Genomic DNA, 26,942 nt, shown 5'->3' with positions numbered 1-26,942 from the left:
CCCCTAACAAGTATACCTGTGGGGAGGGCTTGCTTTGTCACACTGGAGAATGTGGGAGAGCTTTCCCTCTCCTGGCTCCATTTATAAACTAGGGGATACTTCCATTTGCTTTGTGTGCTGTTGAGTTTTCTCCTCTCTGTTTTCTCTAAGCTAAGCTCTAAGCTAATTCTGTACAGAAGAAATACTAATTAGTTGTTTTTATAAATTGCTTGCCATTAATGCCTGATAATATGCAGTAAAATAAGGATTCTGCATATAATTATATATGTCAAATATTACAAACTTTAAGGTTCTTTTGAAATTACAATACTAAACTCAGTTCACTTTTGCTTAGCCTTCACAGTTGTTGATCACATAGCATGGTCATCCACTCACAGCTTAAAAAAATACAGGGAGCATCGGAGAGAATGGGTAAAGTAAAATTTTGATGTTTTTAAAATAGCACCTAAATCTATGAAAGTTGATTTGATTTATTGTTTGTATGGGAGGGAGAGGGTGGTTGGCACTGGAAGGGAGGGGGTGGATATTGGGTAAATAGCATGCACTATGTAAAATGATGTCAGATACCATCTAGGCCAAGATTTTAAGTGTTACTAACTGAAGTGTAAGGCTATTTCAGAAAAGGCAGGACCGTAAAATGGCAGTGTTGGAATTTACAGTAGGCTTTTTCTTGCCTCCCCATGGATTGAAGGGAATTTTGAGAATCAAAGTATTTGCGTACAGTTTGGACAGAAGCCTCCTTTATAGAGTAGCCTGTCTGTATTCACTAGGTGAAACTGCCTCAGTACCATCTCAGGCTCTGTCTGTTACGTTACTGGAAGACCTTGAGAGGAATAATAATGCATTCCAGTTTCTACTGTACACCTGTGACTCAGGTGTTCCCAAATATAGGTTATAATTCATGAAGAGATTGAACAACAAAAAGAGGCTAATAGAGTTGTTCCTCTGAAGTAAGTAGTTTGGTAGAAAATATTAATAGAAATTTTGATGCTTTTATTCAAATGAAGAACACTTCTTCCAAAGTTCTAAATCATTTTTAATCCCAAAACTTGTCATTGTAATTATGTACAAAGCCTAATTAATTAGTATTATGGAAGTTATAGAGAAGAGAGACTTCCATGTTTTATGGTTTGGCCATTTTGTTGTTAACTCAACTTGGTCTAATCTCTGCCCCATTATTTTTACACTTTTTTTTTTCCTTTGTTTATACCTTTAAAAAAAACCTAATTGAAGAAAAAAAATCAGATTTTATCTCCAAATATTATTCTTGCCCCAACTTTCCTATTCCTCTACATGAAGCCATTTGCCAAAGCCAAATGTGATTTACTTACTGTTTCCCAAACCTTCTTGCTTCTGTAAGCTTTGTCAAAGATATTCCAGTTTGGAATGCTCTTCTATCTCCTTTCCTTTGGTCTAAGTGCTATCTTTCCTTCAAATAATGGCTTCTACTTATTGCGTGAAGCCTTCTCTAACCTCTCCAGTCCTTGGTGGTCATTCTAGTCTTAGAATTCCTGAAGTACTGCTATTCGGTAGTATTTCATCCATTACAAACATCCATTTGACACTTGGATCATGCTACCTTTTGTTATTACTTGTTAACCTCATTTAAATGTCCTATTTCTCTAGCAAAATGATGGGCCCCTTGAGGGTAGAGAGCTTGTCTAAAATGTCTCTTTGTAACCTCATTGCCAAGCACAGAGAATATGTTCACTAATAGGCTTAATTCTAGGATTTGGATCCAGTGTTAGTGTAACAGGGTAATTTCTTTACTTAGGTTATTTTCATAATGAATATATACCCGCAGAACCCAAAGAAAAAGTACATTGAATTAATAAAAAAAATCCTTGTATTATAAGGAGATTTGATTTATATTTGTTCCTTATTAGTTGTGGTTCCACCCCTCCTCTCCCTTTTTTAGTGGGTGCTATTTTACCCTAGTTCTTTTTAAAAAACATGGTTTGGGCCAGATATCTTGACAGAAACCAAAATTACCAGTATTTTTATTTTAAATTTTGTTGATTTAGCCAAATTATATTTTCATGGCATAAGCCCAAATTATTAAATACTGCATGTATAGCCAAGTTATTTTAAAATGTTAACCTTAAGGTCTAGTAAGGAAGACTTAAAAAGTATCAATAAACAGATACTCAGTTGCTAGTCCCTCTCAGGGTATTTCTGCATCTCAAATTATTAGGGTTTTATTATTTCATTGTTATAAAGATTTCTATACTGTACAGCTGATATTTGATAGCTGTATTTGTTGTATTTGCTGCAGTTATCAAATGTTTGCAGAGCAACCATTCATATGCAGTGAGTTATTTAAAAATATTTTTTGACATTTATAGAAGCTGATAATTTTTTTAAAGCTTATCAGGAATAATTTTGTTAAGTTCATATTTGGAGTTACTCATATTTTATGTGATAGCAGTGTCTTCAAGGCACATATGTCTTAGTATTAGATTTACAGTTGTGTGGGGGAGTGTAATAGCTCAGTGGTAGAGTGTGTGCTTAGCATGCACGAGGTCCTGGGTTCAATCCCCAGTACCTCCATTAAAAATAAAAAAATAAATAAATAAACTATTACTACCCCCCCCAAAAATACAAACAAAAATGAATAATAGATTTACAATTGTGATTTCTGAAGCAAAAACAGTTGCCCTACTTGGTAAAATGTTTGACTAGTAAAACTTCTATGAATCTTGATTTTATTCTGAGGCCTAGCTTATAATATTCTTGAGCCATTGGTTTGTTGAAACAGTAAAACCAGTACTGCTGTTGCATTACTGAGAAGCTTAGATACTTGTGTCAGGGAGACTCCTAGATATGTAAGGTTGTGTCTTCTTCAAAAATTACATTACTTTTAAATTTCTTAGCATAATTTGGGTACAGATTTAGAGTAAAACATTTTTTCTTACATGCGAGGAAGCAAAAAGCCTCTCTGTATATCATTAGCATTCTGGTATGAGCTCATCATAAGTACCATTCTAACATGAGCTTAAGGCCCCCACCAAAGTCTTGATGAAATATAGTTTATTAAAAAACATTTTTTTAAGCCCCAGTTGGTCCAAGGACCACTATACAGAGCTCAGACCTCGGAGTTTTACCTTGATCAGTCGTATTCTTCTCTAGGATTACACTTAAATCGATGTTTTTTGTTTTTTTTTTTAAAAACCCTGATTTTGTTCACTTTTGTTTTCATATACAAGAATCTTTACAGTCAACATGTACTTCTAGATGCTGTATTGAAATTGCTGGCAGAGTCTATTCTATACAAACTGAACAATCTGGCCCCTTGTTTTATTTGTAAAGGTTCAATGTATCTATGCCTGCCTACTTCAATCTGCAAGGGAGTGTCAGAAAGGCCCCGCATTCGCCGAGCCGTGAGTTATCACTAACTTTTCAGATGTGTTAATGAATGTGGAAGAAAAGCAGTTGTGTTTAAAAGGAAAAAAGAACCATCAAAATAACCTTTATTATAGTAGCAGGCGTGAACACTAAGTGAATTATTCCAAATTGTGGTATCAAAAATAACCTGAGAGTAGCCTCTAGAAAACCTATTGTTGAACTACTCTGAAGCTATCATTTTAGCTATGAATTACTGTTCTTAAAATTTTATAAACCCTGATTGCAAATTAATATGTTCTTTAAGTCTTTTTAGCCAAGTTAAAACAATCTGAACAAAATCTTACCCCACCTAAAATTGACAGTATTTAGTTGACTTTGAGTTAAGCTCTTAAAAATAAGACTATGTGGAAGGGGTAAAGTTTAATAACCTTTTTTGTTAGTGACATGTGAAAAACAAATTAATTTAAATGAATTACTTCCTAGATGAAAGTTTTTGGAGTGCTCCAGGCATCAATGTGAAGTACGGTGGTATTTACAAACTATTTTGGTACCAACAGTTCTCGCTTCAGTAATTCACCAGTAGGTTTTCATTTATCAATGATGATACCAATTTAAGGCTAAAATAAAACACCTTCATTTCCTAGGGCTTGTCATTATACATAGAGGAAACATCCTTAAGCATTTTTTTTCCCCCAACAAGATGCTAAGCAAAACAAAAAAACAAAAAAAAACACTGTAACTAACAGCTGTATTTTGTTATTAGAGATAGCTACTCTTCTTTTTCTTAGCTTCTTTAACGTTTTGTGTAGATAGGCATATTTAATGAGCAGGGTGGATGCTTCTGTTGCTTAGGAGGTGTATTGTGTTAAATGAAGACAATGAATTTAAATGTACCCAGTTTGGACTACATAAAACTTGGAGGTATGGGACCTTCGGAGTCATTAAAGTTAACGTTGCATTTAGGCATTTTGCCTTTGTCTGACTGGTGTGTAAGTCCTTCTTCCAGGTTTGTACGCTCTTAAACACGTTATTCTACCCTCTCTAACTCCTCCCAGCAGCAAAAGGGAGACACTTCAGCTGGAACAAAATAGTGGAAGAAATGGCGTCTGGGGTTCAGTGGGGAATTCGCAGTGTGTATGCAATGTTTGCAAGATTACTTTTTATGTTTTTCAATTAATGTAAATAGTTACAAAATAAATCAATGTTTAGTGTCAAGTAGGGAACGTTGTATACCAATAGAAACTCTCCTAGTGGGTCTGCTGCAAGTCGCTTAACCTCTCGGGGCCTCAGTTTCCTCATCTGCAGGATGAAGGAGTTGGACTCAATAATCTTTAAGGTCCATTCCTACTCTAAATCCTATGCTTTTCTGAAGTACTCTGTTTAACAGAATGCTTTGCTTTCCCACTTTGACTATTTGAATTACATGTGCAGTACACATCCTGCAACTGCATGTTGTCTAAAATAGTTTTTCTGTAGGATATATAAAAAACTAATCCCTCTTGAGCTGATTTATAAATCTGTGTGTATAGCCACACATAAAAAGCTAGTGTTAGTAGGGTTCTCAGAAGATAAATATTTTCTAGTTGTCTAACCGTGAATGTTATTAACTTTCCTATATTACAGGAGACACCACTCGTCAGCGAATAAAATTCAGTGATGACAGAGTGTGCAAGAGTCACCTTCTCAACTGTTGCCCCCATGATGTCCTGTCTGGAACTGTACGTATTTATTAAATCAATTGTTTGATTATTGGCATACTACAAAAATGAACTATTTGATAAAGACTTAATTTCTTGTCGGATTATTAGGCAGTGATGTTTTTAAATACTTGTTAGCAGACTAATTTGCATCCCTTATATTTAGATTGATAATTTAGGTCTGCAATAATGGGATTTCTCACAAAAATAATTGTTGTGTTTTACTTTGTAATTTTTTCCATTCTTCAGAGCAAGTTTTTAAAAAGCACTTCTTATTTGGAACATAGACGCAGTTAAACAGTGGTTGCACTTTTAGCTCAGAAATAATTTGAATGATTTTTTAAATTGTTTACTTTTGAGCAGAGTAGACTATTATCCCAAACAGTATGCATTTTTACTGAGATTTGTGCACCTTTATATTATAGAAATCATTGTGGGGAAAATATATTGGTAAATACTTAAATTCACAGTTTAATTTGTGAGTAGTGTTGTCAGTTAAAGTTCATTTATATTGCTTACTCCTGATGTAAAGCTCACTTATTTAGATTCTACATGTAGTGATGTTGATTAATCTTGGAGTATGATCACTTTAATTTTGTAGATAAATCACAAGATGATGGACCTATTTAAATGGGACAAAGGATTTGATTCCTTGACTTTTGGATTTAATTGAAATGATTACTCACTGCAAGAGCTTTCTTTCACAGGGATGGCAGAGGAGGGCTGGTAGGGCCTAAACATATAGCTGACTTTGTCATTTGTCAGAAATGATTGAAATGAAGAAAAGATTTAGAACTTCTATTTGCAGATGCGGTGAGTTCCCTTAGTTAAAGATGTCTTGATAGGTGGTTTCTTCTTGATAGGAAGAGTTAAATACCCCAAATAAATAGATATCAAGGCATTTACAATGGGAAACACCTCTGTCTTTCTCCAGTAGGAAAGGCTGTTAGAACTGTATTATATTAAAAGGAATAAAAGAGCCAACATTTAAAAAATATATAATACCTGCATTTTTTTAGAGTTTAATATTACAAGGCAAGAAATCTAGTTTCTGAGCACATGATTTAGGACTATGACAGGTAATTTTTTTTTTAAGTAAAGGTAGGTTCATCTAGAGAGATACATACTGCATAGAGCGTAGGCTGTTTCAGAACGTGAAAGAGCGTCCGTCGTAGGGGTTGGGTGCTCAGGTTAAGGTAAAAGTAGATACACACTTCATAGACAGAGTGCAGGCCGTCTCTGAAGATGAGGGAGCAAGAGAGGCAGCCTAGGACTATGACAGGTGATTAACACTTACATCTATTCTTCAGAGTTTCTGTACTTAAAGTATTTTCTATGGTGTTGTATGATTTAACTCTATAAAATATGTAATTATTTGTAGTATACTTTGATTCTACACATTTACTGTTAAATTTCACAGTTAAAGATATTTAATGGCTAAATTATCACTTCAAATAAATTTTGAGAACAAGATTAGTTAATAAGTGGCAGAATTTAAATTTTTAATTTTTCAATACTTTAAAACCAATCATAGCAGGACTTCGACATATTATTATATTCTTCAGGTTTGGCATTAATAGTTAAAAAAAAAAGTCTGACATCACAATTGTGCTTTTATATTTTGTATGCACACAATGCAGTTAATGCTCATTTATTTCTAAAACGATTCTCTTGGCTGTATGTTCCAGAGTTAGCCTTAGTGATATTACTGTATTTAAGTGACTTACTCAAAATCATTCACTTCTATTGATTTAAAGCAAAACCGGAGGGGAGGTTATAGCTCAAGTGGTAGAGTGAATGCTTAGCATGCATGAGGTCCTGGGTTCAATCCCCAGTACCTCCTCTAAACATAAATAAATAAACCTAATTCCCTCCCCGCCAAAATAAACAAAAACAAACAAAAAAAGTTGTCAACCTAGAATTTTATATCAAGTTAAAATATCTTCAAAAACAAATGAAATAAAGACTTTAAAAAATAATAATAATAAAAAAAAGCAAAACTGGGGCTAAACTCCAATTTTCTGAGCTGTAGTTTTATTCACCATGTTTTCTACTCTTTAAGTGATACTTAATCCTTCATCATGTTAAATAAAAAGGATAAGTGGTTGGTTTTGGACTCTCCTTGTAAAATTCTTGCTAGTGGATTTATAAGAAGCACATTTTTACAGATCTTAACATCTCTGAAATACACATCCTAAAATTAGTGATAGAAAAATACTATTTTAATTTGTAACATTCTTAAGGTACAGAATTTAATGATGAGGCTTAAAATTGATAATGTCTTGGGTTATGTGAAAAACAGTTAAGGAAAGCCTTTCTAAAGGCACTTGCTAGGGAAACCGTGGATGAGAAATATCTCATTTTTGTCAGCCAGGTAGGCAGGAGACTTGTCGTATGTAAGAACGGGGTTAAATGTGAACCTCCTTCAGAATTTAGGAATGTCATGGAGTGGAATCCTTGAGCACTTGAAGTCATCCATAGTGTTATTTTCTTTTTTCTTTTTCTTTTTTTTAACCATAGTGTGATTTTCTTATGACCCTTATTACTAAAAAAGACTTAACAGTTTATCGTTATGTACAAGTGGTTTGTAATTACAGAACTCTGACTTCTTTAGCACCAGTCTCTGTAAAACAAATGCTTTTCTGGTGCAGAATCTAATAGTTCACACCTCTTTATGTTGAAGGTGCTTTTTGTGTGTGTGAGAGATCAAGGATGAAAAGAACTGAATTGCTGATTTTATAATGCTTTTTCTTCATCATATAACTAAAGGTTGCCCTTTAATTTTCCAGACCTTGTTCCTCAGGGCTGCCACTTCCAGCAGAATATGACTCATCATCTAGATTATTTAGCAGAAGAATACACAGAAATATATTCTCTGGCTTTTTTTTTTTTAATTATAAAGAGGTTAAACTTTATAACAAGCACTTGGAGATGAAAAGTATGATTTCTAAAAATATACTCATAACTTACAATTAGTATGGAATATTTTTGGAATTCAGTTTGATAAAATTGCCTCTGTAACATTTTACCTTTCATTAGTCTGGTATTCTGGTATAACTAACTTAAACTAATCAATTAGAGGAGGTAAAATGTAGAACAGAGAATCGAGATAATTGTATGTATGTGTATATATATCTTTGAATTATGATTTTTATAAGAAGCATGAATATTTTTATAATTAGGAAATTACTGTATTTCAAAGGCTTGGATTATTTTCCTAGTCATTGAGAATTTTTTGTTTTAGTCCCGCTCTTTTCCTCCTTTGGTACATTTAGTTTTTTCCATCTTCTATTCACCATGCAGACAATAGACAGCATCCCCTTTCAGATTTAGGCAAAACAAAAAGCCTACGCTTGGTTGGGATTTTCATATACACACTACTATATATAAAATAGGTAATCAACAAGGGCCTACTGTGTAGCACAGGAAACTATACTCAGTATCTTATAGTAACCTGTAATGAAAAAGAATCTGAAAAAGAATAAATATATATGTATATATAACTGAATCAGTTTGCTGTTTACCTGAAACTAACACAACATTGTCAATCAACTATATATCAATTTAAAAAAAAAAACATCTTAAGATGATGAAGCAAACCAAAATTACAATGTTAATATTTTCATGGTAGGTTAGGGAATAAGCTGTTTGTCATTGGTTTATTTTACTGTTTTATGTTTTACTGCTTTAAGAAGTTTGGCATGTTTAATATTTTACAAATGATTCTTATGATTATATAAAAAGTTTCATTGATTTATGTTTGCAATTTTAAGCTGAAAGGCATAAGACAAAGTTAAGGTTATAAAAAGCATTTTTACTTTTAAAATAACCTGAGATTCAATATAAATATATGGACATACTTAATTTTCTAGATCCAGGAGTTATGTGGATACTTAGGAAGTTTTGCCAACCAGACAATTGAAATATTTAACTAAAATTATAAATGAGACTAAATAGTAATCAAAAACCTCTTAAAAGTAATTATTAAATTTTATCAGATTTATAAATTAATAGTTTGAGTTACAGTGAAGTTAAAAGCTTAGGAAGAAACAACTTTTTAAATTTGTAACTTTAATAAATCAAACATTGATTTTAATAACCTTAAATAATCATTTCCTGAGTCATGGTCAAGGACACCAAGATATTCTTGTTGACATAATGTGGATTGAGAATTCATCAGTGGTAGGTACAGCTTTTGTTGGAAAGGAATAAATGCTACTATGAAAAAAAAAAAGCCTAAGCAGAGTTGTCAACATGCCCACTCCCGACACACACACACACACACACTCAATACTTCATAAGTATTGAAGTGCATTAAAAAACACTTTCCATCTAGTTCCTAGTGATCTGGGGAAAAGGTATGTGATAGTAATAATTTAAAGATGGCATTAAATCTAAAGCACATGGTTACATAAGCTTGAAATTAAGCTCTGTAGACATGTAAATGTATACTCTCATAATGTGTCTATCCTAAATTCAGAAATGGCCACTACTAATTTTATTATAGTCTTCATCATAGTGTAATTTTAGTGTTGACAGGCCATCATGTCTTCTAGCATAAGATCATCATTTTATATATATGGAAAAATTAAGGCTCAGAAATTGTTCTTGTCAGATGTCTCACAAGAATCACAGTATATTTTACCACCCAGGAATCTTAGAGTTACTTACATCTGAATGCTTTTTTAACTGTTTTTTATTGTGTTGTTAGTTTTTTAGATAACACAGTTACCTAGTGCAGTGACTTTCAGATGTTTCTGAAATGTCCTTAGAGACATCTCATGCACTGAGAACTTGGGTACAGGCCAGTCTTAAAAAGAAATTCTGCTGCTCAGAAATAGAATTTAAGAAGAGCTGATCTTGAGAAATACTTAGGGACAAGGATAAAGTAAAATTTTTATCTGCCTTTTTGAAATGAAATTCTGACTTAGTTGTTTTATGGTGGTCCCAATAGGTTCTGTGTTTTATCCAAAATGCAGTTTTTATTAATTGAAACTCCTTTATTGCTTCTCTCTTTTAAGGCCTGGTTAAAATCACTTCCTTGGATACATACAAACCTGAACTTTAAAGTCTCTTTGACAGTTTATATTCAAAGGAGCCATGAAAGTTTAGAGAAGCAGAATAAGTGATAAGAACTAAATCTGTACAAAATTTTCTCAACCACTCACTTAATGTAAGTTTCATAGTGAGGGCAGGGACATTGTCCTCAGCATCTAGAACAGTGTCCCTCCATTGTGTTAAAATTTGATCCATGCGAAATAAATGTTTCAAAAACTAACTTTGAGTTTCAGAAATTAATGACTGTGGGGAAAATGTTACCTTTTAAGAAATAAGGAGCTGGAGAGAATCTTGATTTTGAGTTACTTATCAAAACATGACAAAAGTGGTTTCACATGCAGATGTGAAAAAATTAGTCTGTAGATACTTTAGATACTTTAAACCCATAATCTCATATCCAGAAAGGGTATGTTTTGGGCTACTTAGGCATTTTTTAAAAATTTATTATTTTTAATGGAGGTACTGGGGATTGAATCCAGGACTTCGTGCATGCTAAGCACGCGCTCTACCACTGAGCTATTCCCCTTTCCCCACTACCTAGGCATTTTTTAACAAGTGTTTTAACATTAGTCCAGATTATTGGCTTGGATTTTTTTTTTTATTTCAATGACAGCCAATTTCTAGAGCTTCTCAATTTGCCAAATGTCAGATAACCCAAATTTTACCAGATCTGGCTTTTGAAGTGTATTATGTCAGATTTGCTGTTTGTATTTTATTCTCAGTTTCTTATAGAAATATGCATTCCTTTAAGAAGCCATTCTAGAGAATGCCTAAATCAGAAACACACTTGGTGTATAGGAGAACAGAGGCACACTAAAAGCTTCCCAGTGAATAGTTAGAGTTCTATGGTTAAACTTTAAAAACCCAATCCTGAATATAATTTGGAGCATTGTTGGCAGATTGGCACATGAATACCCTGAGCTATTCAACTTGGGGTACTTATGCCCTTGGGAAATAACCTTTTTCTGTTATTCTGAATAATCATGCATTCGTTTTATATACTTAAAAATAACTTAATATACTTCAGGCTTATGGAAGTGATTTTTTTTTTAAGGTGACCCGAAGACTAATGTGACCTAGAGAATCTTGTTCTAGTGTAGTCTGTTACTAGTTGAGGTTGGTCAGATATTTTATTTGTCTATGACTTGGTGAAATGGTTAAATATAAGTGTACATGCATGTAAATATGATGAATTGTTGTGCTAATGTCCAGTCCTTGTATGTCGAATACAAACTGATTTTTTTATTCTACAATATTATTGAATCAATTTGCAGAAAGATCTTTTTAAACTTCTTTAATAGAAAATTTCAACTATAAATAAAAATGGAGAATTGTGTAATGAACTTCATTTACCCATACGCCAACTTCAGTATGTACTTTCCACTTGTTTCATGTATAATTAATTACGTCCTCTCTATCCTTTTGTTTGTTTTTTGAAGCAAATCTTGAAACACTTTAAAGTAGCAAAGACCGGTTATTCCCAAGCAAAACAGAATGAGGTCTGGAAGTTATTGTTGAAACAGATTGTTTTTCATAGCCTGGTACTTGGTCAGCATATTTCACTGTCACATTTGTTAAATGCTTATTACCTGTGAACCAGGAATCATCCTCTTAGCATTCCCTGAACTCTTTAGATCTTTTTTTTTAGAGATAATGCAGTTTTATAAACTGCATTTTAACAAGTCTGAAGAAACTAGTGTGGTCTCTGAGTTTATTCATTGAAAAAGTGAGGATGGAGTTATAAATGCATCGTTTGAAAGAGGTGGACAATGAACACAGAGCAAACACATGGTAATAAATGAAAACTTGAAATAAGTATTTTTATTGTATAGGTGATTGATTAACCACAAACATCAAGCAAAGTCATGTATTACCACAGGAAATTTCTTTTGTAATGTGATGAATTCTATCTTGATGTGCAAGTGTCAAGACCAAATGGCTTAGTATAATCTTTTCTAATTTGATGATAGTTACTCATTAAGGGAACTTTTAATAACATTTGGTGTTTTATTCTGACCTGTATTGAATAAAATATCTTGAATACATATTATCCCTTAGAGTTTTTTGGTCTACAGGGCCAAAAAAATATAGGCATATATTGATGTACTTGGATAATGTAAGCTATAATCAGATAGATTTTTGTGTGTTCCCCCCACCTTTGGCTTTATTATAGTATTTAGAGTAGTGAAATTTAGGTAATATTGGAATTAAGCAGAGGAAGAAATAGAAAATGGCAAGGAAGAGGTATCAGATTAATGAGGGCTAAGTGGAAAAAGTAAAGAGAATTCACAGTAAAAGTTAACAAAAAATTCCCTTTCAGGAAGTGATTTATGTTTTCATGTCTCTGGGTGTGCTGCTGATTGCTAAGATCAGCATTCATTCATCTAGTCACTTGACAAATACTTATTGAGGACCTACTCTGTGCTGTGCGCAGTGCTGGAAATACAGAAGTGGACAGGGGTTTCTGTTTTAGTAATGGGAGCTTACATCCTAATGTTCTTTCAAAATCAAATATGAGAAGAAAGAATGTGATTTCCAGAATGATTTAAGTGCTATGACAGAAATTCATGGTTAGGTCTGAGACAGGGGCAAGGGGCTACTCTAACAGAGTGATTGGAAAAAACTTTTGATGAAATGACATTTGGAGAGATCTAAATGTAAAGAAAAGAAGCCAGTCATTCTTGTGTGAAATTGCCTCCACACAGAAACTTGGTGTTTCCCTGTTATACATATGGTCAAAAATTTAAAATCCTTAGCCTAGTCTATCTCTTCCTTTAATGAATGAATGAATAAATCAGTTTGGTCCATTTGTTTTGACCAGATTGAAATATTCATTATTGTCTCACTACTTTCCTTACCCAGCATGCTTCTTATTTTTGCCTGTCTCCTTTTCTCTGCCTGGAATACCCTTTCTCTACAAATTTAAATCCTGACTGGCTTACCATACACAATTGTTCTGAACCCTAGTGTATCACCTGCTGTCCATACTGCCGAATATGTACTTGTTTTGTCTTGTTTATATATGTCCTTTCTTCCCTCAGTTAGATAGCATAGTCTTTATGGGGCAAGGCCTTTTGTTTTAGTTTTGTCTAGATGTCTTTGTGTATCTAGGATGAGAAATGGATAAGAAGGTATTTCCTGCTATATTCTTCAAAAATAAAAGGTAAAGAGCTTTATTTATCTTTATCAACTCAGGAAAAAGTGAACTGGAGGGTAGGACATTCCACAAGTGACAATGAGCAGTTAAAAGTTGGAAAGTGACAGAAAAGCAAGAACTACTTTCTGCATGCACAGTATGCCCCATTCCTCTTCACCCACCACTCATGTTTGGCTTGTTAGTTTTGAGTGTCAGGACTGGAATTAGGAAAGAAAAACCTTAAGTTTTATTGTAAGACAGTAGTGGCATAACTGAAATTTATATCCTCATTTTGTTATTTCAAGGCTTTTTCAATAATATCGTAGATTTTCTCTTGTTCTTGAGCTGGATCTTGAAGCAAGCATTGACAATGGATGACAAAAAGAGATGTTACAAATGTGAGGAGGAAGAAGGTGAAGATGTAAGAAATGAAGATCAAAGTGTAGGTGATTTGTATTTTGGAGAATAGCATTGGCATGGGAATAGTATATGGAACAGTTCAAATGCTGGGCTAGGGGTTTGTATTTCCTGTGTTCTCTGCCCCGCTGTCATGGTTTTGTTTCACTTTTTCTCCAGCTGGTATATATTCCTTTTAGTACTTTACCAGTATTGCTATCTATTCTTACATTCCTTGCTGTCTGGCAAGAATGTCAGTGCATCCAGTAGTGTGGTGTTAATGCTTCTAAAACAGATTTTGTCATGTATTTCTGTCCAAGTAGTGGAGCATTCTTCTCTGCCTTCAGGGTAGATTCTGCATGCGTTGACTCATATCCACAATCTTCCACAATCTAGTCAGTCTGTAATTTAATCCATGAAGTACTTGAGAAATGAGAAGTTCCGAGACATTCAGTGAATTTCTGTGTTAAATGGTAATAAGAGGTAAAGGGCTGTTTTCTGAGTTGGTTAGTGTTCAGTCTGTCTTACTTTATATTAGGCAATATTATCTTCAAATATAAGAGGAAAAAGCACAAAACATGAATATTTCCCATAGTTCATCATCTTCATTCCCAGAACTAAACCCTGTTAACAATTGAATGTACATCTTTTACCCTCCTTTCTGTGCATTTTCAAGTTTGTGTGCATACCTGTGTGTCTGTTTTAACAAATGGTGTATTTGAATTTTTCTCGCTTGTTTTGAAGAAGTTTCCATATTGTCTACATTTTTTAAATGCCTGTGTAATATTTCACAATATGACTGTTCCCTAAATTTTTTATCCAGTGACTATTAATATGTTAGTAGTTTTTGTTTTGGGTGTACAGTGTGGCAGTGAGATCCTTGTATGTACATTTGTTAAATGGGTAAAACAATATAAAATGCTGTGAGATTATAAAAGAATTCTGTTACCAAGATCAGATACAGTTATTTGGTCAAGACTTCACAGAGGAACTGGATTTAGGATGGAGAGGACAAAATGTAGAACTGAGTTTATTGAATTAAAAATAAGCATTTTTTTCCATTTTCAGTCTAAGAATTTAGATATCTGTTAAATTAAAATTTATAGAAAGAATTTAATTGTGAAGTAAATTACTTGTTAAATTTAAAAATTGAAAACTCTGCCAGTGGCTTTCATCACAAATAGTTTCTTTAAGTTAAATAACCATACATTTTACTTTGTTCAGTTTGAAGCTCAGTTATTTCAGAAGAGAAGCAGCAGCAGCAAATATCTGTGTGCTTAGTTTTCAAAGCACTATTGCACCATCAGTGATGAAGTCAGGTTTGATTTGGCTTTTGAGGGTTGGTTCGTGCTTGGTCAAGGTGTGGTTCCCTCTGGTAGCTTTTTAACTAGATGACTAGGGTCACAGCATTAATATGAGTGTACTTTCCCTTCACTCACTTTTACAGTGACAGGTAATTGGTTTATTTTGGGCTGTTTATTTTTTATTTTAAATACACCTCCTGTGCATGACCCGATGCCAGAATAAGTGCTTAGTCATGATGTTATGGACAAGAAAATAGATGACTAGTGTTGAGAATTCTGAAAATCTAGCCTTGCCACACCTACTGTCCTGATAGAAATAAGCACTGAGGCTGTGGTGGCAGGGGTGGGGGTGGGGTCTTCCTCCTATGTCTTTGGCCCCCAAATCTATGTTGGTGAACTGTGCAAGACTGTAATGCTGCAGGAGCTGACAGCCCAGAACAGTGAAAGCCCAAGTTAGTCTACCTTTTGAAGAAGAGGAAAGACAGAGAATAGTTCAATACACTTACGAAGGAAAAGAGTTCAAGCAAAGGAGATAATCCAAGGAGAGGCTAAAACGTCCCCCTCCAGAGCTCAGCCCAGTTTTGTCTTGGGGTGCATCTTGACCACCCTTGCTTGTTAAGCCCGGGGCCTCCATGCCAGATGTTCTTCTGTGCCCTCTTTTCCTGGTTTGGGTCATTAAACAAAATTTATTAAATACTCCTGTATAGTTATATACAGGCACAGGTACATAGTAGATAAAACAAAGAAATCCTTGTCCTTGTGGAGCTCACAATTCCCCTTCTACAAATCTGCCTCAAGCCATGTATTCCCCCAGCTCTTCTCACCAGAACTCCACCCCAACTGCAATGATATAATTGGGTCTTTTTTGGTGTTCATTTTGTTCTTGACCCACATAGTTGATTTTCTTCTTTTAGTTGGTTGTGTGGTGTAAATTTAAAGATAGAGTAGGGGAAAGCCTGGAATTCCTGCCAAAGAATAGTATGGGTGGACGAGATGTTTAGGTTTAAACACAGGCAAGGTTTGAGGATAAAAATAAGGGAGATAACTGAAAGAAAGGCAGTAGACAGCTGCTTTGAGTATCTGCTGCGTGCAGAGCTTTTTTAGATGTTATCGGGGATGACTGCCAACTAAAAATGTTAAAAGATAAGTTAGTACTGAAATAATCAAAACTAGCATGATAGAGTGGGACGGGTGTTAAGACTAGTCTAAACAGATTTTCTAGTAAGTACCCTGAAGAAATCAGTCTTTCTGGGCTTCAGTTCCTCTGTGGAATGGGAATAAAACTAGACCAGTGGGTGGTTCACAACAGTGTACATTAAAAACTTCTGGGAGCTTTTACAGTTCAGTTTTTGGAGGGTAGGGTTTGGGCCTATTTACAGAAGCTTCCATCAGTATTATTTAAAAGCTCCCCAGGTTCAGATTGAAAACTGCACTGAATGAAAGGCATTTCCAACTATGACGTCTTAACATTTTATGAAATAAGCATAGCATGAAAAACCACAGCTGTGGAAACATGCTAATAGGACTGTTGGAGTGATTAATGTTAAAATATTAAGAAATCGACTGGCTGATGTGGTAAAGGGGGTAACAACATTCTTTTGCCGTTAACGTCTTTGATTTCTATCTTGTTTTCCTGCATGTTTTCTATTAAAGAGTAGTAAATATTTTTCTACAGCTTTTTCTTGATAAATGTTGCTTAATGAGCAGCTTTAAATTTCCACATGTCTATTGAAAGTTTCAGGTGTGCTGTTTCTTACCACTGGAAAACTCCTTGGTTTGTTAATCCATAGACTAATGAGTGAGAGTAAGCAGTGGGGCCTACCTGGAAAAATCTCAGCATCCTCAGCAATTCAGTGGCACTTCAGGCCATCAGTGTGATGAGGAATTTTATAATGGTGACGTCTATACCTTATTGTTTCCCAGAAGGTATCTTGGAGAACATTTGTGTATTTATATTTGCCCATTGGTTACTTTATGTAATTAAGAACTGAGGTAATACAGTTTTACTGAGAAACTTTTTTTTTTCTTTAGATAGTCATAAAATCTCAGAAAAAAGAATAAAAGCTACCTGATGGTCAAATTGTTTCCTCAGTACTCTGGAAAAATGGTTGTTGAAACTGTATTTGAAACTCTCAGTTACCTAGAAACTCACTCACTCCTGAGGAAGCTTATTCCATCTGTGGAAAGCTGATCATTAGAAAGTATTTTCTTATATTGAAAGGGCTAAATTCTGACTCGCTGGAGTTCTTTGGGGCCATAATAAAATCTATTTCTGCTTCATATTAAAAAGTTCTTCAGTTGATTGATGACTTTTCACGTCTTGATTCTTCTCCAGCTAATTACATCTGTTCTGTAGCTTTTTTGTATAGTTTTGTTTCGAGACATTTTGTCTAATTTATTCATATCCTTTTGAAATGTGTTAGCACACAGAATGTGGGGGTTTTTTTGTTTGGAAAGGGATTTGCTTTTGAAACCGGCTTTCAGTAAGTTTTACCATTTTGCTCATACTGTATTCTGTAAGTTAGTTTTACATCACATAAATTGATCTCAGTCATTCCACACTGTAACCCTTACCCTTGACTAGTTTTTCAGTTTGTTTGATTTTTTAACTCATACCTAGTTATTTGTAAATTTCACTTTCTAAATATAATTATAGGACTTCACATTTATTTCTTTACATTAAATTTTTACTACTCTGTCAATATTTTTGAACCTTAATCCAGTGAATTCACTATCCTTTTTAGCTTGGGATATTGTATAGAACTGATGGTCATGTGCTTTGTTGTTATACATGTCTAAGTGGTTAGCAAAGACGTTAAATAGGCAAAGTCATTTCTAGATAGTATATACAAAGCTAAGGCCCAGATCTATGTGCTGTAGATATACGCTAGTCCTCTTCCTTCCTGCTAGAAACTTCCCTCTGATTGAGTAATGCTGACTTTTTTTTTTTTGAAGATCTGCTTTCTAAATCTTCTATAAAACCAGAGCACTTTTTTCTTGACTTTTCCCAAGATTAGTGTGCTGCTTCTCACTTTTTAGATTCGGTTTAAACATACCTTCTTCAGAAGGGTCTTCTCTGACTGCTTCATCCCAAGTAGCCTCCCATAGTAATGGAAGTGTTACTATTTTATTAGATCACTTTGTTCAGAGACACAATTTTGCTTTATTATTTGTTCCCCCTCTTCTAGAGTGTCAGCTCCATAAGGTCAGAGACCATTTCTTTGCCAGTTAGTGCCATGTCCCTAGTATGGTGCCTGGCACAAATTAGATACTCAGTTATCAGCTGACTTTACTGCTGCAGTGTTCTGTAGTTTTATTTTATGTATAGTTTCTGTAACAAAAACAAAAGGAATGTTTATGATACTTTTTTGAATTACTGTATTTCCTTTCACCAACCTTCAGAGATTCTGAGACATTCCAGTGATGGGCTAGCATGCCTCCAATTGGAAAATCTCTGCTTTACTTTGATCATTTTTAATGACATCTGTAATTAACTTTACATCTAGCCCATTTTTTTGTATTCAGTATGCTTCCAAATGGATTTTGTGAAAGATCTCATCAGTTGCCCAGATACATGTAAAAATGGACAGAGTTTTAGAAATTTTTGTCTCAGGAGAAAAACCTCTAGTTGGGTAAATAATATCTAATTGGAATTCCAAGTAGAAGGATCCTACCACATTCCTTATTGAAATAAATACCTACTATGTATTTATTTTATTTCCCTGACACATGCTTATCATAAGTGGGGTTAGACACTTACTTTTGTGACATCATATTGGGTTTTAATAAACTATCTCTTTGCAAGTTCATTTGGAGTCTTGTCTGGAATCCATATAAGATTACCAGTCTTGTTTAAGGACTCCAGCTTTATTTGAAAATTAGAATGTTCAGAGAATACTAACTGTATAAATCAGTAGTGTGATTTACACATTCTTAGTTTTATTTTAAATAACTGTTAACTTTATCTTTTCTGTATTAAAGGGCCAAGTGAAATATGTTTTGAGATAGAAGCTGGAAGCTTTTTTCAGATTCTGACAGTCTTTTTCTTTGTCCATTTGTTCTTTAGTGCAAAGGTGGTCATGGTTCCCATCTGTTAGTAGACAGAATTCATGCGCGTTTTTTCTGGCACCAGGTTTTATACTTGTCTACGAAATTTTGTAATTTGAAAGTCCAGAAATAAAGAATCATCTGAATGACTTATTTTAAAGAGAACTATGGCTGTTAATGAGTTTTTGAAAAATGTATTTTCTGTTTTAATAATATGTTTTTTTTCCCCCCCCAGAGAATGGATCTTGGAGAATGTCTGAAAGTTCATGACCTGGCTTTAAGAGCAGATTATGAAATTGCATCCAAAGAACAGGATTTTTTCTTTGAACTTGATGTATGTGATTTTGCTTTAATGGGTTCGATTATCTGTAAAACATTTTGAATATGGATTAATGTCTCATAATGAGAAAAGGCTGTTAGCAGATGATCTTTTTTGTGGTTATATGAAGGGTAATACTAAATTAAGTGAGATTATGTGCTTTCTTGACCAACAGTATTTTTTTAAAAATCTTAAAATGAGTATTTTAAGAAAATATGTGAGAGTCATGTAATTCATATGTTCTTCTGAAAATTAAGCGTATTCTTCCCAATAAGTTAGTGGTGCTTAAGGAAATACCAATGTAAGCAAATGTAAACAACTAATTTCTAGTGTATATAAAGCCCTTTAATAATCTACTGGATTTTTACATTAATATTTATTTTTATATTTGTAAATACATATATAGAGGGGGAGAATATTAACGGCAATGTTGTTTTTTATGTAAAACTAGTAGAAGAGAGATTAGAGGAAATAGAAGATACCACTTACGTATCTAAAGGGCTCAAACTCTTGACTTTATATTGTTTATACAAACATGAGAATTGTTGGTATGGAAATAAGGAAACTTTATTTATAGAAGACATACCAGTCAGCATTAGATAAAACATACTAATGAGCACAAATCTTATGATAAGTTTTTTTCAATAAGATAATAGACACTTTATTTGGTTTCGGAGGTAAAGTGGTAAATAGGCCCCTCCCCCACCTACTTCCCTGAACTTCCAAGAATTTCTGCTAATGCAAATGCAGTTATCCATGTAAACAGAGTTTAACATGGCACTGGAGCATTTGAGGAAAGACTCTGAAGTAATTGGGTTGTGATTTAATATATACTGAGCATAAAATACAGTGGAAATTTATCACCACCTAGATGTAGGCATATGGGTCTTCATGTTGTTTTCAGTCTTTTTCTGTCACGGTATAATAATGCTTTGTTTTTATATATTGAGTGTCCACGAAGTAAGTTTCTACAAATAGAATAACTCAGTCAAAGAGCAATTTTGCCAGGTTGCTTTCAGTGAGAATTATCAATTTATATTCCCACTAGTATGTATGAAATGATCTCTTTCCCATATGCCACATAGTTTGTTGTCAAGATTTCTTTGCAGCTTTGATAGATGAAATGTGGAATATAAGTGTCAGTGTACATTTGCTATTTGCCTATCTTGGATGTCTGTATTTTTCTAATTGATTTGTACTGACTCTACATATTATGAAAATTAGTCCCTTTTTTCAGCTAATACATTGCAATTTTTTTTCTGTTTCTCTTTTGGTAGTTGTGAGCCTTGCAAAATATTTTTATAGTTGTCTTGTGTATTAATCTTTTAAAAATCTGTTGGATTAATTCAAAAGACTTTCCTTTTCTGATGTGATCAAAGTTTTCTCCCATGGTTTCTTCTGGTATTTCTGTGGCTTCGTTTTACACATTTAAATATATGATTCAACTTAAATTTATTCTGGTCTAAGGATCTCTCTTTCTTTTTCCAGAAGACTACTTAGTTGACCCAATACTATTTATTGAATTAGTTCATCTTTTCCCAAAAGGAAGTTTCAATAGATTTCTCTTGTGATGTTTAAAGATAAAATTTAAATTATGAAAGAGTTAAATAGCTATTTCTTTGCCATTACAGATAAAAGCTTTAACATTTGTGGTTTTTTAAAATAATTTTTAAATAATTCTTTTGTTTGTTTTATTTTGTGGGGGAGGTAATTAGGTTTTTAAAGTTTATCTTTTAATGGAGGTACTGAGGATTGAACCCAGGACCTCATGTATGCTCGGCACTCACTCTACCATTGAACATTTGTGTTTTAAATTTAGCTTTAATTAAAATATAGAAGTCTAAGTTGCTTAGTTTGGGAATAAATCTTAGAAGTTTACTTTTAAATGAACTATTATTACAGATGTATTAATATATGCCTGATAAATGTCATTTATATAAATATTGAACTGGATTTTTGCAATGTAGATACTACTAAGATTCTCGTTGGTTTGAGAAAAGGGCAAGTTTCCCTGATTATGACATTTTCTTTAAAAAATTTGAAAAACAGTAAAACAATTAAAAGTTATCTGTATATTTAGAAATAATTAACACTTTGCGTATGCTCTTCCATTTTTTCCTATGCTTTATTTTATAAATTGGGGTCTTATTACATACAACAGTCTAACTTTTTATCTACAAATGAATCATGTCTTTAAGTGTTGTACTAACACCTTCTTTAAATAGCTGAAGATCAAACTTTCTATGTGTTACTTGGATATTTAGGCTGTTAACAACTTTTCACCATTAAAGATGACAATGTGAAGGATAGCTTTGAATATTCTTTCATACATCTATGATTACTTTCCTAATAGATTTCTAGGAGTAAAGTTACTAAGTTTGGGGACAGTTTTAAGGCTTTCGATAACAGAGTTACCATGTTGTCTTTTTATTAAGGTTATACTGGTTTGTGCTTCATTCAGCAGAGTATGAGAGTGGCAGTTTCCTTACCATTCCTGGGAATTACATATGTTTGTGTTTATTATTTGTTTATTGTCAGTTTGATAGATTATGAATAATGAGTCAATTTATCATTGAACCTACTTTTGTTATCTTTTTTACTCATAAGCATAATTTTTGAGTAAAGATTTTTTTTAATAAAGTTGATTTTTCCTGCAGTAATTGTCATTTAATCAAACTTTGTAGGCTATGGATCATCTGCAGTCATTCATTGCAGACTGTGATCGAAGAACAGAAGTGGCTAAGAAAAGGTTAGCAGAAACTCAAGAAGAGATTAGTGCTGAAGTGGCAGCAAAGGTAAGATTTTCAATCATTTCATTAGTACAAAGAATAGTTTTACTTCACTACTTCTATTTTAACTTTTTATTTTGAAATAATTACATTCATAGGCGGTTGCAAAGACATATATAGGGAAATTTTATGTACTTTTAACTCTAGCCTCCCTTATGTTAACTTCTTAGACAACTTTAGTATAGTATTAAAGCCAAGAAATTGATATTGGACTAATCCTTACATTTCATTCAGATTTCACCAGTTATGCGTGTGTGTGTGTGGCTCTATGCAGTTTTATCACACGTGTAACTTGAGTAACTACCACTGTAATTTAGTTACCTAACTGTAGCATCACCACAGTACTCCTTCATGTTACGCCTTTATAGCCACACCAGTTCCCCCTTTTTCCAAGCCCCTGGCTGCCACTAATCTGTTTTTCATCTCTATAATCATGTTATTTCATTGAATATTATATAAATAGAATCATGCAGTATGTATCCTTTTGAGATTGGCTTTTTTCACTCAGCACAACTTTCTTGAGATCGTACAAATTGTCTGTATCAATAATTCCTTTTTATTTCTAAGTAGTATTTCATTGTATGTCTATACCACAATTAAACCATCTACACATTGAAGAACATTTCTGTTATTAGCTAATACCAGTAAAGCTGCAATAAACATTTGTGTACTGATTTTTGTATGGACATGAATTTTTATTTCTCTGGGGTAAATGCCCAAGAATGCAGTTGCTGGGTCACTTAGAAAGTCTATTTTTAATTTTGAAAGCAAGTGCCAAACTATTTTCCAGAGAGTGGCTATACCATTTTTATATTCCTGCCAGCAGTGGTCAGTCAGTGATCCAGTTTCACATCCATGCCAACATTTGATGGTGTCACTATGTTTATGTTTCATTTTAATCATTCTGCAAGGTGCATGGTGATACCTCATTGCAGTGTCAATTTGCATTTCTCTAATGACTAATGATGCTGAACATTTTTTTCACATACTTATTTGCCATCTGTATAACCTCTTCAGTGAAATGTCTGTGTATGTCTTATGCCCATTTTCCAAGTGGATTACTTATTTTTTTTAATGTTGTGTTTTAAGTGTTCTGCTTTACTCACTTCTTTGGGGTGGGGGGAGGATTATTAAGTTATTAATTTATTTTTTTAGTGGAGGTGCTGGGGATTGAACCTAGGACCTTGTGCATGCTGGGTAGGGACTCTACCACTAAGCTATACCCTCCTCGCTTACTCACTGCTATTTTAAAATGTTTTATTGTGAATTTAAATGCAAAAAGTACAGTGAACTCCAGTGGATTCAAAGCCGTCAGTTTTCTCCTGTTTCATTATTTTAAAAGTAGATTTTAGATGTCATAATCATTTCACCTTTAAAACATAACCACAAAATCATATTCCTAAAAGTAACAATGATTATGTAATATCCAGAATGTGTTTCTTTTTCCTATGTAGAGTTGGTTTGCTCTAATCAGAATTCAAAAGTCCATACATTGACTTATTGATTTGATAACTTACTACTTTATAATATTTTATACCATTCAATATAGTCCAGCACATTTTATGAAAATGCAGAATGGAGATGAAGAGTTAACCCAATAGAGTTTAGGTGACAGCATTAAATATAGTGCTCAGATATGTGTGTACAAAGGGAAGTGAATTCCCTTGTTTGAGGAGAGGGTTACTTTTAACCAACTTTTTTTGGAAAGTTCTCTTAAGACTATAAAGATGAGCATTCTAATATACAAGGGATCTCATATCTCATGGTTGAAAGAGATCCACAGGTGCTGGCTAGACCCCAGCTGTTGTGGTTTACACAGCATTGTATTGGTTATCCATAACTACAAAAGTGCTGTTTAATAGGCTTCCTCAAACTTAAAATATTATTTATTTAGCCTATGAGTCTGTAGTCAGTGATTTAAGCTGACCTTGACTAGGTAGTTATTCCTGTCTCAGCTGGACTCGTACATATCTTCTAGTCAGCTGGAGGCTGCTGAACTGTGCCCAGAAGGCTAGCCTGGCCAGGTTCTCATGGTGGTATCAGAGGTGCTGAAGCATCAAGCCCAGCCATGCAAGCACTTTTTAAGCCTTTCCATATGTCATACTTGCTACTGTCCTGTTAACCAAAGCCAAGCCAATTACATGGCAAGTTCAGTCAGTGCATATGGTTCTCAGTTACATAGCAAAGGGCATGGATATAGAAAGGGTGAAGAGCTTTGAGCATTAATGCAATCAGTCTGTGGTAGTAGTAGAAGAATTTTATTAAAGAGTTAGGATAATGATAATAGAGTTGGGAATTTATTTGAGGGACAAATTTATCTCAGATTGAAGAAAATTTAAGAAGTAAAGATTATTGGCACACTACTTTGTCGGGACTGGATGTCCGTATCAAATTAAAACATTCTTTGCTAATATAATTGGCTACACAGGCTGAATACTTATTTTGTAGCCAAAATAAAGACTGTGTAGTACACCAGAAATGGATACAACGTTGTAAACTGACTATACATCAATAAAAATATAATATAAATACCAAAAAAAAAAAGACAGTATATGTTAATGTGCCATTAAAACAATAGGAATGAACTAGATTCCCAGGGTGATGGTGGTGAGGAGACATATCAAATCCTAAGGCAAGAATTAGTCCCAATGGAAAGACATGGACTGAGGGGGAAGGGGTGCCATGTTAGACTACTGAAAATCAGTCGTGTGCTGCACAGTGCATGTACAAGGTGTATTTTCTCACTCTCACAACTTTGTGAGATAGGTATCACCCCTACTTCTCAGATGAGGAAGTAGATTCAGGTTATGTAATCTGGTTACAGTTCCACAGCTAGTAATTGACAGTAAGCTAGAGGGACTCTAAAGCTATCTATTTGCTTTAAAGGGTATCCACCAGTTCATTCCTTTTACTTATATTTGAGCCTATGCTATTTCTTGGACATTGGAAATACAAGAATGGGAAGTCTTTAAAGTGGTGTGATACATATAAAATAACTGTCATAAAAATACAAAGGTGGCACAAAGGAGAGGTGGCTCTCTCTGCTTAAGTGTCTTAAGTGAGGGTCAGATGTGGTGATTGATTGTTTAAGAATGCTTCACAGAATAGACTCTTCAGTTGGATCTTACTGAATGGATAGACATACACGAGGCAGGTGAGGGAGGTAACGGATGACATTCCAGGAAGAGGGAGCAGTGTGTGCAAAGTCACAGAGGCAGAAAACAGGGTAAGTTTGGGAAACTGTAGCTGTAGATTTGTTGTGAAGTCGGAGAACAGAAAGAGATGGTTTGGAAAGGTACAGAGTGCCAGATTGTGGAAGAAAATGTATTTTATACTTGGAATACACTGTCAAAGCAGAGGTTGAAGAGTAATAGTTATATTGAGATCAGTTACGTCCTTGACCTTACTGAAGTAAAGGCAGGCAGACTCAAAACATCCTTATGTCCCACCAGTTCACTTACGATGTGCTCAGAAAGCATTATTTAACTCATGTTGCCTTAGATAACTGTCTTTTCTAGCATTTATGAAATTTTTTAAACTTTGGTACATTCTGCTTTTTATTCATGATCTTTTCTGTTTCTTTCTAGGCAGAACGTGTTCATGAATTAAATGAAGAAATTGGTAAATTGTTGGCTAAGGTAGAACAGCTAGGAGCTGAAGGGAATGTGGAGGAATCCCAGAAAGTAATGGATGAAGTAGAGAAAGCACGGGCAAAAAAAAGAGAAGCAGAGGTAACTTACTTTTAGCATCTATACTCCTAAAGAGTGCATATTTGACTGGAAATTACTGAAAAGTTATTACTATTTAAACCAATTTAAAATATTAGTCTGTGTCATACTGATGGGTTGTATATCAAAATTAGTGGGATTTTTTGGAATTTAGAGTCATTGATCTGTTGAAATTTATAACGGTAAATGAAATAAACTAAGCAAGTCATATACAACAGTCACACACGTAAGTAGACCCAGTGCAGTCTTCATACACGTGGTCACTGTGATCCCATCCCTACTCCATCCCCACGCAGCTGCAGTGTTCTCCCTTGTCTTCCCACCTTAGCATAGTCTGCTAACACCCTGGGAACTCACTCTCGTTCTTTCTCCACAGTACAGGTCAAAATCTGGTACCTGCAGACAAAGTTACATTTTGTCCCCCTCCACCAGTGTTTATTAGAAAATCGAATGCCTTCAGATGAGATTGTACTCTCCCCTTTTGCCATTATCTCCATTGAGCCTAACTGTATCACACTTGGGTTTGATTTGTTATTCTCTAGCCTCTTAAGGCAGAAGCTTAGATCATTGATTTTAGACCATTAAATGCTGTAAGTTTTCTTCTAAGCATGACTATAGCTGCTTCTCACAGATTTTCATATGTGTTTTTATTTTCATTCTTCATTTCTAAATATTTACTAATATTGCTTGTGATTTTTTTTTTTGACCTGTGGGTTATTTAGGCATGTGTTTAGTTTTTCTATATTTGGGGTTTTTCCAGATATTTTTCTTTTACTGATATTAATTTATTTCTGTTGTGGTCAGAGAACGTGTGTGTGATTTCAGTTCTCTTAAATATGTCAGTACTTGTTTTGTGTCCGTGCATAAGGTCTGCCTTGGTGAATGTTCCATCTGCATTTAAAAAGAATGATACTCTGCCTTGTTAAATGGAGTGTTCTATAAATAAAATGTCAGTTGAGTCAAGATAGTTGATAGATTTGTTCGAGTCTTATATATCCTAATGATTTTCTGCCTCCTTGTTCTACTGTTCACTGAGAGGAGTGTTGAAGTCTCTAACTAGAATTGTGGATTTGTTTGTTTATGCTTTCCATCTTGTCAGTTTTTGATCATATATTTTGAAGCT

At 34.1% G+C, this 26,942-nt stretch overlaps 1 protein-coding gene across 8 annotated transcripts in view; it reads left to right on the top strand.

Annotated features, from left to right (window-relative positions):
* The window catches only part of LUC7L2 (LUC7 like 2, pre-mRNA splicing factor), a 51,992-nt gene that overhangs the window by 10,321 nt on the left and 14,729 nt on the right, over positions 1-26,942 (top strand). For 2 of the 8 annotated variants that reach the window (XM_006210025.3, XM_031674566.2), the window contains 5 exons: positions 3,310-3,380; positions 4,969-5,063; positions 19,219-19,317; positions 21,987-22,097; positions 25,679-25,822. In XM_006210025.3, the coding sequence (XP_006210087.1) occupies positions 3,323-3,380; positions 4,969-5,063; positions 19,219-19,317; positions 21,987-22,097; positions 25,679-25,822 (507 nt within the window). In that variant the 5' untranslated portion in view covers positions 3,310-3,322. Of the gene's footprint in view, positions 1-328; positions 412-3,309; positions 3,381-4,968; positions 5,064-16,745; positions 16,863-19,218; positions 19,318-21,986; positions 22,098-25,678; positions 25,823-26,942 lie in introns of those variants that run through there. The other 6 variants (XM_072964363.1, XM_072964362.1, XM_015244233.3 and 3 more) reach the window with 4 other exon arrangements.

Source organism: Vicugna pacos, chromosome 7 (assembly GCF_048564905.1).
Source record: "Vicugna pacos chromosome 7, VicPac4, whole genome shotgun sequence".
NCBI classification, from domain to species: Eukaryota; Metazoa; Chordata; class Mammalia; order Artiodactyla; family Camelidae; genus Vicugna; species Vicugna pacos.
Note: the sequence above shows the minus strand (reverse complement) of the source record. Positions and strands in the feature narration are given on the sequence as shown.